Here is a 12,603-nt window from a genome sequence, read left to right as displayed (position 1 = left end):
TACAACCCCGCCGGCGTTGGCCCCTAGGGTGTCATCCCCACACAACGCTGTCCCTGGTCCAACCCTCGGTCCGGACGCTGCATTCGGCGCCGGCCGAAGAGTAATTCTTCGAGGATCTGGGTCCCTCCTTTATGCCTGAATTTCAGGACATGGACGACGAGGGAGACGGGGGTGTCAGAGGACCCCCTGGCATCTGAGTGCCAGTCATATAACGACTGGACACATCAACTAGGGGAAGCCAGTGGCCTGGATACCTCCCAAGACACTGGTTTTGTCTCTCCTCCTAACGTGGCTACGGAGGAGGGGGCTGCTTATAGTGTGGAGTTCATGAGGGCAGCCAAGGCCTTGGCTCTTGAGCTCCCCGTCGCAACAGTGAGGTCTAACATCCTCACAGAGGTCCTTAAACCGTGGTAAGCTCCCCAGAGCCTCTACTGCCGTTTAAGGAGGCTCTGACAGACGTCCTGTTCGGCACTTGGTCCAGGCTCACTACAGGTCCTCCTGTAGATAGGAACGTCGCTAGGCGCCACCGCCCAGCCCCGGGCGACCCTAGTTTCTTGTTCACCCACCCTACCCCCGAGAGCCTGGTTATCCAGGCCTCTACTTCCCAAACCGCATTCCCAACTGCACCACCAGATCGGGAATCCAAGAGGTATGAACAGTTCGGAAAGAAGATGTTCTCCTCCCTTAGTTTGGGGTTGAGGTCGGTCACCACCGCGTGCCTCTTCGGCCGTTACACCCACTCTTTGTGGGATACAGTTGTGGCCGTGCTGCCTGAGTGCCCGGAGGGAGCCCGGGCGAAACTCGCTCAAGCGTTAGCGGAGGGAAGAGACTCTGTAAGATGTGGACTAGATACCACGGACTCGCTAGGAAGAGCTATTTCCACGTCTGTGGCGGTTCGCCGCCACGCCTGGCTGAGGTCTGCCAACTTTTCAGCCGATGTCCAAAACACCCTTATGGACATGCCGCTCGATGGCAGCTACCTCTTCGGTGGCAAGGCAGATCATGCGCTGGAACACTTTAAGAACTCCAGGGCTACGGCCAAGTCCTTGGGCCTGTCGGCCCCCGCCAGCAATCTTCTGCCCAGCGCTCCTTTCGTGGCCACGGAAGGGGTGCTCCCACACGTCCTGCCAGCTACGGGCCGCAGACTAACATTCAGCGCGGTGGCGGACGTGGTTACCGTCGCGGCGGTAACTGGGGACAACGGCATGGCCAGTCCACATCTACCCCTGCAGCATCCGCCTCAAAGCCTTCCTAGTCCGGGCTTTCAGGGCCATTTAACGCCAGTGGGGGGCAGGGTTCGCCATCACCTCCTCCACTGGCGCACCATCACATCGGACAGGTGGATGCTGCAAATCGTCCGAAGGGTTACTCCCTCCCCTTCGAGGCGACCCCTCCAGCCATTCCACCGCAGTACCCACCGCATGTCGGGGGATCACTTTCAACTTCTGCAAGAGCAAGTTTCGGCCCTCTTGGCCAAGGGGGCCATCGAGCGCGTTCCTGGGCCAAAGTAGGATGTGGTTGTTACCCCCACTACTTTCTGGTTCCCAAGAAGGGCAAAGGGGGCCTACACCCTATCTTGGACCTAAGGGACGTCAACGGCTTCCTCCGGAAGGAGAAGTTCAAGATGCTGACTTTGGCCCAGGTCTTAGCAGCCCTGGACCCGGGAGACTGGATAATAGCTTTGGACTTGCAGGACGCATATTTTCGCATCCCCGTCCTGCCGGCCCACCGGTGCTACCTGCAGTTCACGGTAGGCCGCAAGCATTTTCAGTTTACCGTGCTCCCCTTCGGCCTTACCAGCGCCACACGGGTGTTCACGAAAGTGATGGCGGTGGTCGCAGCTCATCTGCGCAGGTTAGGGGTTTTAGTCTTCCCCTACCTCGACGACTGGTTGTTGAAGGCGGGCTTGCCCCTGAAAGTAGTCAGCCACCTCCAGAATACGGCCGACCTCCTGCACCTGCTGGGGTTCTCCATCAATGTGCCGAAGTCACACCTGTGTCCCTCTCAGAAGCTCCTCTTCATAGGAGCAGTTCTAGACGCAGTTTCGGGTTTATCCTCCCGAACAGCCGGTTCGGGATATTCAGGCTCTGATTCCGATCTTTCAACTGTTATCCGAGTCTCGGTCAGGTTGACGCTGCGGCTTCTGGGGCTGATGGCCTTCTGCATCCTTCTGGTGCATCACGCCAGGTGGCAGATGTGGGCTCTGCAGTGGGACCTGAAGTTTCAGTGGGCCCAGCATCAGGTTAACTTGTCTGACCATGTCTTGATCTCGGAGGGCACTGCAAGACAGTTTCAGTGGTGGCTCACGGACCGCACTTGGGTCAGCGGCAGATCTCTCTCCCTACCCCAACCGGAGCACGCAGTTGTGACTGACACGTCCCTCCAGGGCTGGGGGGGCCACATGGGAGAGGCGGAGATCAAAGGCCTCTGGTCTCCAGTGGAGACCCAGCTCCACATCAACCTTCTGGAGCTGCGGGCGATCCGACTTGCACTGAAGGCATTCCTCCCCTCTGTCCGGGGGAGTGTAGTGCAGATGTTCACGGATAACACCACCGCCATGTGGTACTGCAACAAACAGGCGGGGTGGGGTCGTGGACCCTATGCCAGGAGGCTCTGTGCCTCTGGCAGTGGCTGGAACATCAGGGCGTGACCCTGGTGGTTCAACACCTGGCAGGTTCCCTGAACACCAGGGTGGACTAACTCAGCCGTTGATGCATGATGGATCATGAATGGCGTCTGAACTCGGACGTGGCGCAAGGCCTCTTACAGCAGTGGGGAGAGCCTTGGTTAGATCTATTCGCCACAGAAGAGAACGTGCAATGTCATCAGTTCTGCGTGTTGGAATTTCCAAGGCCGCACTCGCTCGGAGACGCTTATCGTCGCGACTGGAGCTGCAGTCAGTATTCAAGGGGAATTCGTTCCCCATCTGCAAACGCGCCAGGGGGCGCGTTTGCAGAGTCCTGAAAGGAGGGGGTGTGGCTTCCAGCACGATGCCGGGCTGTGTAGCCCTGCTTCTTTTCCTAATATTCTTGGCCTTAGGACACCATCCCCCAGGGCCTGGCCCCAAAAAGCCCTAGATATATATGTTTTTACTTTTGAATTTCTCAGCAACTACTTACACCATTTAACAAAAAGGCACCTTTATGAACCAAGGGCTACCTCTTTGCCAAATTTGGTGTAATTCGGTTCAGCAGTTCAGGCTGTAGCTTCGGCTAAAGTTTCCTAAGGCAAATTGCATGGGGAAAACACATTTTGGGACCCCCCTTTTTGCTCGGCTCCCGATTGACGAATCACCGTGAAACTTTCAGGATAGGAGCTGACCGAAGCGGGCCATATGTTTTGAAAATTTTGCAAAGATTTGTCAATCGGCGCCAAAGTTATTGGGAATAGAATGTTGCGGATTTCCTATGGAAAATAGGTCCTAACTATAACTACCTACTGGCGACCGCCAGTAGGTTATATATCTATACACACACATTTTTCTGACTTCTATGTATGTGTATTACTAACTCATTTCATAGTTAGTGTGGTCAATATCTCCGCCTGTCATGCGGGAGTTCAGGTTTCCTTCCCTGACACATTGTTACCAAAGGTAAGTAACTCGTTCATCTGATAGACATCTAGCCGCAGATTCCTTAACTTAGAATAGATGAAAAGCCTTACCTCATTAGAGGAGGGTCTGCGACTGAAAACCACCAAGTTCCAAAGAGAACTCATCCATCAATAACATTGACCAAAACACTGTGGGAACAGCAATGCCAGCGTGGCTGACACCAGACCCGTTAAACTATGTAAGGGAGCATTACAAGGGGAGGCAAAGGAACCACAATCAGTCAGAGGACGGTACGAGACCTTTCTCGTCCAGACAGGGACGTAATTGGAGCACACAACCAAAATGGCCAGTGCATAATGGAAGAAAGTCCTCAAACTTCTGCAAGAAGTAGTTAAACCGAGAATAAGTCCCATGGATGTGCAAGAGACAAGGTCACAGAAAGGAACAAAACAGTATGACAGAGTCAGAGCATACAAACAGAGCATGCACAACAGTGGATGTCAAAAATGACATGCGGAGGGACAGATGTCACCATCAGAGATGTACAGAACCATGACCACCTGGAGATACATGTATGTGAATAATAGGGATACACATAAGCAGACGGTGTGGACTGTGAGAACCACAGCCTAAATATGCAAAATCCCAATGAAATGTAGCATCAACAGCACATATGCTTCGGCAGAAAGAGACGGGCGCACTACCAGGTAGTCATTTGGCCAACCATACCCGGAGGTACAATGGTTAATGGATACTGACCAGGTCAGGCACACACAAGGCTCGATCCCAGGAGGGACAGACAGAGAGAGTGAGAGAAGGGATATGGGACAAAAATCCCAGATACCACAGCAAGGAAAAACCTACCATGCCTGCCTAGTCGCTGTGTGGATATCCCATGGTGTGTGTGTGTGTGTGTGTATATATATATATATATATATATATATATATATATATATATATATATATATATATATATATATACACACATATGAAAATATATTTAGTAAAAGACAAGGGGAACTCTGAGAGCAACCCTACAAAATATAGGAAGCCGCACTATTGGCACCAACGGCACGATGTGAACCAGAACAGGATAGAACACGTCAAGACACTTAAAATGCAACATTGTCAGCCCCATCTGGTAGAGACACACTCTAGCCGCAGATTCCTTAACGCCCACCCATCCTCCCCGCTCTGCGAGGGCTTTTTCAGGGTGGGCTCTACCCACTTGCCTCCATATAGGTGGCCTTTGTCTTCCTGCGGGGTGGTATGCTTCACCTCCTTCCGGGGTAGGATGTCTCATGATGTTTTAACTGTTACTTCTCCAAACATTCTGATCATTGGAGGGTGGGTTCAATGTTCTTCCACGCTCGTACACTGTGGTTCTTCCAGTGTTTGGCTTGATCATGTTCCTATACCCTCCTTTCTACCTTCTTCTATTTTCGGGTCTCATTGACTTTGTTGCTGTCAATTACTTTAGGGTTTATTTGGCTGCTACAGCCAATAGGTCATTTATAAGGTGTATGATTGTACATTCTCTGTTGTTGCAGGAATATGGTAAATTACCATGAGACCTGTTGTCTCAGTTCTGGTGCCTGTTACAGTTCAATTCTGTGATTGCAGACTGCCTATCGTTTGCCATGTCATTCATCTCCATTGCCATTTTGGCTCATAGGAGGGCATGGCTCTGCTCGTATGAGATACTGTTTCTAGGGGCGAGTGCTCTGCGCTCCCCTCTTCAGTCCCTTACAGTATAAAGTACTCTTCCATTGATAGACATGGTGATATTTCTCCTCATTCTATGATTTCTTGTCATTGTTGTTTCAAAGATTTTTGATCTTTTTTAGCACACTGTTCCCACACTCTCACGCGTTTTCGTAGTGGCTCCGCGTTGTGGCATGGAAAACTTCACAGTAGAAAACTAATGTCAGCGCACAGGGAGAGACTTATATGGCTCCATTGACATCATATACGTGGGTGACAGCAGGACGCAGCCAAGTGATGCCATCCCCCGGCGTGCAAAGGTACTGCTGAAGATTCTTCTGATCCAGTCCGACGCCTGGGGATATTTAAAGTTAAGGAATCTGCCGTAAGACTGTGTCTCTACTAGATACATCGTTCCCAAAGGTAAGTAACTTGGTCTTTAAAACCAGTTGTCTCTTGGAGGTGCTTTCTGGATAGGGTGGTGCACGTGGCTTCTCTACTCCTTTGCACTGCTGCCTCCCCTGCCCTGGGGCCTGAAGATCAGAATCAAGCAGGCCCAAGTCATTCTAGTGGTCCTAGATTGGACAAGGACAGTATGGTATCCAGAACTTCTTGCCATCTATCCTCTTATCAGGCTACAGCTTTTTTTTGGGGGGGGGGGGGGGGGGCAGCGGGGAAGGAATCCTTTCGCCGCACAAGGGCACGGTTCTGAGCCAACCCTGGTGCCGGTGAACTTAATTGGCTGAATAAAATCTGCAGATCCAATCTCGTGCATAGAAGTGATGTTCATATTAGGAATATGTGACTTGCATATCGTCGACCAAAAAGAACTGAATGTATGGGACTTTAGCTTTTGCATATTTTGAATGCTAAAAGTGCTGCCTATTAGTAAAGGTAATTACATTTCTAAGAAGTAATTTTAGTCCTAACTTGAAACAGTTGGAGCGCTTCGCAATAGGGAAAAAAAGCACCCATGTCTTGAATTCCATCCTAATTGAGAAAAGCAGCTTCAATGGCCTTCCTTTTATATGTCTTTCCTCTGACAGAAATATTTATGCTTGCTTCTTCATAAAATCCACCTGACGCCAGCGTTTCGACACCAATTGCATAAAAGGTTTAATAGGTTAACGTTGAGATCGGTCATCATCTGACCAGTGATATTTACACCTTTCGGTCAGCTTTGAAGGTGGGTTGTAGGTAATATTTTTTTGGCTTGGACCTAAACTAAATACCTTTTTGATTGAACCCCAGAATATTAGACCTAGTTATGAATTCATATCAAGACTGACGTTATAATCATATGATGACCTCTATAATCTCTTGTGGGCATTTTTTGTTTTAACTTCCAATTGAATGTATGCTTGATTTTGATACTTTAATTATCAGTCTATTGTGGGGGTTTTTTCCCCCCAAGAATTTTTAAATTCTGTATATTCGGCATATTATATTTATCTGGAAAATAAAGTAAGCTGTGAAGTTAAATTCAGAAAGGGGAATGAAGGTAGAGTTGCATTGTTTACAAAGATTTGCACCCTATATCTAGATTTTGTGCATATTCCTAATTATTACAGTTAATTTGAAACATGATTTTTTTTTTCTTCTTCTTTCCTCTAACCAGAATGAGCGAGAGCCACGCTTTCGGGAGCGCGGAGAAGCCAGGAACTCTATTTTAGATCAGTATGGAAAGGTTCTCCCTAGAGTACAGATGAGATTAGCAGCAGAGCGCACAAAGCCGTACAGTTTGCCATCTTCTTCACTGCGGGAAGGTGATCATTCTTTTCTGTCAAGATGAATTTACTTTAATTTATTGTTCTCAGTTTTAATGACAGTTTACACTTCTCCTCAGTTGTAAGGCCTACACCGTTGTCTACTGTAGTAAAGCAGAGTTCTAGAGGAAAGGCTGTCTCCAAAGCAACATTTATCAACCACGTTTTAACGAAAATCAGAGAGTTATCCTCAAATGAACATAAAGAGACTTACAGCCCTTACAAAAGGTAAATATCCATAGTTTCTCCCTGGGTTTCATGTTGTGATGTATTCCATTTTTTAATAAACTGACTAGAATAGAGTCCGAAATGGATTTTATTTTTCTAATGTAGGTCCAATTCAGGGCACTTGACAAGAAGTGTAACTTTGTCTCTCTCTCTCTCTTTCTCTTTCTCTTTCTCTCTCTCCCTCTCTCTCTCTCTCTTTCTCTTTCTCTCTTTCTCTCTCTTTCTCTCTCTTTCTCTCTCTTTCTCTCTCTTTCTCTCTTTCTCTCTCTTTCTCTTTCTCTCTCTCTCTCTCTCTTTCTCTCTTTCTCTCTCTCTCTCTCTCTTTCTCTCTTTCTCTCTTTCTCTCTCTTTCTCTCTCTCTCTCTTTCTCTTTCTCTTTCTCTTTCTCTTTCTCTCTCTTTCTCTCTCTCTCTTTCTCTCTCTCTCTTTCTCTCTCTCTCCCTCTCCCTCTCCCACTAGATAAGGATTTCTCGTATTTGGCCCCTGAAAACTTTGCCCCACTTTGACGATTCTCCGCAAAACTTTGCAATCCTTTTGCAACTGTTACATTGTCTAAGGATTGAAAGCTCTGTAACTTTTGGTCAGTGGGGTGCAACGAAAATAGTGGGGCCCAAAACATACTTTCAATCCAATACATTTTACATGGAGTATTGTATTTCACATAGCGCAAAAATGGGCAGACTGATTTGGATGACATTTGTCACGATTGAAGATTTTGGTGTGCAGATGCTTATTTTTGTGGTAGCATCTAAAATGGGCAAGTATTTTTAGAGCTATTAGCATTCTAAACTTTGTGATATCTGTTGGCGCCGTACTTTTGAGGTAGTACTGCAGTACGTAGCAAAGTCAATTCTGTTGTCTGACTGGGATCCTGCTAATCAGGACCCCAGTCGCTATGCTCACACACTTAATTGGACTATAGTCAGTACTTTGGTATCTTCCTAGTTGGCTACTGGTTTACCCTTCCAAGTCCCTAGTATATGGCACTGAGGTACCCAAGGCATAGGTATACCAGGGGTCTCCCATGGGCTGCAACATGTATTATGCCACCCATGAGAGAACTCAAACTGCGACCACAGGCCTGCCATTGCAGCCAGTGCGAGCTGGTACTGGCACCACTCACAATAGATGTAAGTTTCCTTATATCAGAGCTAACTAAACTTACAACCTATAAGTCACCCCTAAGGTAGGCCTTTCTATCCTGAAGGCAGGGTGCTTGGTTATAAGTGTGAGGGTGCCCTATATGAGCAGGACACCCCCCACAAACTCAGGTGTCAATTCAACAGCCATTTTATACATATATTGAATAAAAGTTAATTACAAGATTTCGAACTATATACTGGGTTCACCAAAACCGATCATGTTTGGTATCAAACATGTTGGAATCCTACCCCACCACTGATTTCAGTGTTTGATGCAGTATCCGATGTACGGGGGAACTCCCCTAGAGAGGCCCCCTGTATTCCCGGTCCCAGCCTCTCAGGTTCTTACAGAAAGCTAGTCCTGCTGCTGACCACAGACAATTCTGCCCTCCTCCTGCTGCTGAGCCTGGCTCGTGCAGGGGAAGGTAGAACAATAGGTTTCCTGTTACAGGGAGGTGTGACCACCTCCCAGACAGGACATAGTGTATTCAGCTGAGTTGGGACGCTTGCCAGCACCACCAGACTGATTTGAAGGGCACATTTGGTGCCCTACTTACATACTCCAGTTGGAACCAGTTTGAGAAGCTGTTGGCTCCCACTCTGGACAAAGGACACAGTGAGAATGTGCCCTATTTCTGCATGTTTTCCCCCACTTATTGCTGAATTGCTGATGTGCTTTGACTGAGTGTGCCCTGGGCTCCTGCTAATCAGGTTTCCAGGGCCTATGTTATTTCCCCAGAACAGCATTGAAGCCTAAACCCAATTGGCATCTCTGGCCACATGTCAGCCTCTGGTAAATGGAACCACAGGTCCCCAGGGCACTGTGACCAGAGAAGACCTCTAAGGGCTGCAACACTTATTGTGCCACCCTGAGCGGCCCGGCACCTTCCCACTCACACACTACCTTTGCAGGCTGTGTGTTTTGGTGCAGAAGAAAGTGAAGAGCCGACATGGTACACACCCCTCTGTGCAATACCTACAACCCACTGCCCTGGCATAGATCAGTCACCCCTCTCGCTGGGTGCACTATACCAGTGGTGAGGGTACAAGTGCATGAGCCCTGTACCCTACAGTGTCTAAGTCCATTCTTAGACATTGTAAGTGCAGTTCTGCCATTAAGAGTATATGATGCTGGTAGTTTGTCATTACGAACTCCGCAGCATCATAATGGCTACACTGAAAGCTGAAAAGTTTGGTATGAAACTTCTCAGCACATTAAACTCACACTGACCCAAGTGTGGGATTTAATTAAAACTGCACACAGAGGGCATCTTAAAGATGGCCCCTGAAAACTAAACTACCACTAGTGTCCAGGATGAGTGGCTGCTTTCAGCTTCCACCACCAGACATGTTTCTGGACCCCTGAGTCGAGAGCCTGCTGCTCTCCGGGGCCTGAAACAATGCCATCCTGAGACAAGGTGCCAAGACTCCTTCCCCAGGATGGGCAGGGTTCACGAAGGGGAAGCTTCAAAGATTTGCCTCCTTTATGAGCTTCCCCAGGCCACTTGCAGCTTTCAGCAACTGGTCCCCACTGGTTCTGACCCCCACTTTAGGCAGGAGAACCTACTGGAAAAACAAATGAGAAAGGGAGGTGTGCCCACCTCTGCCAACTCCTCAGGTGGTGGAGGGGAGGTGAAGCACAAGCCTCAGTCCCCGCCATCTTGCAGCTGGGGGGAATCAGCCAACCAGGGAAATGTTTATGCTCCCTTCCCACTGGATGGTGGCATAATAGTGGGTGTACCCACCCCAGGGAAGGGAACCATTGATCCCAACCTTTCACCTACCTATAACGCCCCTAAATCTAGTATATAGGGGTAATCCTGAACCTTGCTTTCTCAGACTAGAAGAAACTACAAGAAAGGAAGAAGGACCGAACAGCCGTGCCGAAGCTAACCAGAGGAAGACGCCGGCTTGTCTCCACCTCAAACCTGCTCCTGCAAAATCCCGGTGTGTTATGCAGCCTGCAACCTTGAAAACCCTGGAGGACCTGCCTGCCTTCAACCACAAAGACTGAATCTCCCGTGAACACTGGATTTGTTAATCTCCAACCTCTGGCTCCAGCCGGACACCGCAAATTCACACCATTCTGCACCCGCCGTCCATGGCCTGAGCTCAAGTGGGCAAACACCACGAGGAGGTCTCCCCGGCGACCCCTGACCTGCCCCAAACCTCCAGCCGTCACCTGCAGCCTAAATACGGAAGGTCCCCCCAACCGCGACCAGGAGCTGGTAAGGAGATCTGAAAGAGACACGTTAGTGATAGATTCCTTACCTTAGAATATCCCCAGGCGTCAGACTGGATCCGGAAAGTTTTGCGTAGCAGTACCCTTGCGCGTCTGTAGGCATCGTCTGCGGCTCCGCGTCCGTCGAAGGCGTCGTGGGCGCCGTGATGATGTCGACGGAGTACTTAGACGCCGCCTCCGCGTGCTGACGTCAGTTCTTCTTTTTTCCGCGCCAGCCAGCGCAGATCTGGAAAGAGCAGTTCCCTAGTCACTTTTTGACTAACTTTTGGTGATCTTTTGATCCAATTCGAAGTCTGTACGACTCCGACGGTGCCTGTAGGGATGCCCGGATTCAAGCATTGCGACGAGTGCGACCGTACCATGTCGGTCACGGATCCCCACCGCCTGTGCCTGGCGTGTTTGGGCGTCGACCATGACGACGAGGCCTGCCCCGACTGTCGGGCCCTTTCGAGGAAGGCCAGGCGGGAGCGGGACCGCAGGCGACTCGAACTTCGGCAGTCGGCCCCGCGCCGTGAAAGGTCCCGGTCCCACGGGAGGTCGAGGGACAGGTCGCGGGGACGGAGCCGTCGCAGCTCCGGGAGTCGGCACCACTCCTCCGGGTCCAAGTCGTCAGGTAAGAAGCATAAGAAGTCGAAGAGACATCATCGCTCTTCTGACTCCCCCCGACGCTCGCACAATGCGGCCGGGGGTTCGGGTGACACCGCCCTCGGGAGTCGCGGGCGCCGCGTTCGGCCCCATACCCCCCGGTCCCTGGGATGAACGCGACGCCGGAGGAGATTGAGCGTTTCCTCATGGCCATGAGGTCCCTTTCTCCTCCGACGGGTTCCGCGGCGCCTTCGGGCCCAGCGAACCCGTCTGGGGCCCCTAGTGGGTCGGGGGCTTCGACGCCGTCGACGCCTTCGGGCCTGGTGCCGCAGGGCCCCACGATCCCGACACCGCCGGTACCCTCGGGCCCGGCGCCGCAGGGTACAGCGGCCCCGGCGTCGTCGGCGCCTTTGGGCCCGGCGCCGCAGGACGCCGCTGGACCTTCATCGGGCGATGGATCGTCACTGGTGGACCTTACGACCCCCCCGGCGTCGGTCCGTGTGGTGTCTCCTCCGGCGCCGTCCTCCGGCGGCGCCGTCCCCGATGCCTCCTTTCAGTCGGTTCCGAGATTTTAGTTTCTATGAACCGACCTCTTCCAATTACGACCCTGAATCTCAGGAGATGAGGGATGAGGAGGATTGGGAGGGGTCTGAGGACCCTCTGGCCAGTGAGTGCCAGTCTAACATGGACTGGACAGGAGACCTTGGGGAGGCCAGTGGCCTGGACACCTCTCCAGACACTGGATTTGTCTCTCCTCCTACCGTGGCTTCGGAGGAGGGAGCTACCTATGGTGTGGTGTTGATGAGGGCTGCCAAGGCCTTGGGCCTTGAGCTCCCCGTCGCGGCCGTGAGGACTAACCTCCTCACTGAGGTCCTTAAGCCGCAGTCATGCTCCATGGAGCCTCTGCTGCCGTTTAATGAGGCCTTGACGGACGTTCTTTTGGGCACTTGGTCCAGGCCCGCTACAGGTTCGCCTGTAGATTGGAACGTGGCCAGACGCCACCGCCCGGCTCCGGGCGACCCATGTTTCCTGTCCTCCCACCCCACCCCCGAAAGTCTGGTCATCCAGGCCTCTAACTCCCAGACCCCCTTCCCGACGGCGCCGCCGGACAGGGAGTCCAAGAGGTACGAGAACTATGGTAAGAAGATCTTCTCGTCCCTTAGCTTCGGACTGCGGTCTTCCAACACCGCATGCCTCTTGGGCCGTTACACCCACTCTCTGTGGGAAACGGTGGCGGAAGTGCTGCCAGAGTGCCCGTTGGAGGTACGGACCAAACTCGCCCAAGCCCTTGTGGAGGGCCGGGACGCAGCCAAGTATTCAATCAGATGTGGACTGGATACTACTGACTCGCTGGGCAGAGCGATGGCTACGACGGTGGCGGTA

At 51.1% G+C, this 12,603-nt stretch overlaps 1 protein-coding gene across 3 annotated transcripts in view; it reads left to right on the top strand.

Moving 5' to 3' along the window:
* AHCTF1 (AT-hook containing transcription factor 1) overlaps positions 1-12,603 on the top strand; it is a 1,100,496-nt gene that overhangs the window by 374,837 nt on the left and 713,056 nt on the right. For all 3 annotated transcript variants that reach the window (XM_086927206.1, XM_086927204.1, XM_086927205.1), the window contains exons 24-25: positions 6,876-7,023; positions 7,104-7,251. In XM_086927206.1, the coding sequence (XP_086783332.1) occupies positions 6,876-7,023; positions 7,104-7,251 (296 nt within the window). The remainder of the gene's footprint in view (positions 1-6,875; positions 7,024-7,103; positions 7,252-12,603) is intronic.

Source organism: Lissotriton vulgaris, chromosome 6 (genome assembly GCF_964263255.1).
Source record: "Lissotriton vulgaris chromosome 6, aLisVul1.2, whole genome shotgun sequence".
Taxonomy (NCBI): domain Eukaryota; kingdom Metazoa; phylum Chordata; class Amphibia; order Caudata; family Salamandridae; genus Lissotriton; species Lissotriton vulgaris.
Note: the sequence above shows the minus strand (reverse complement) of the source record. Positions and strands in the feature narration are given on the sequence as shown.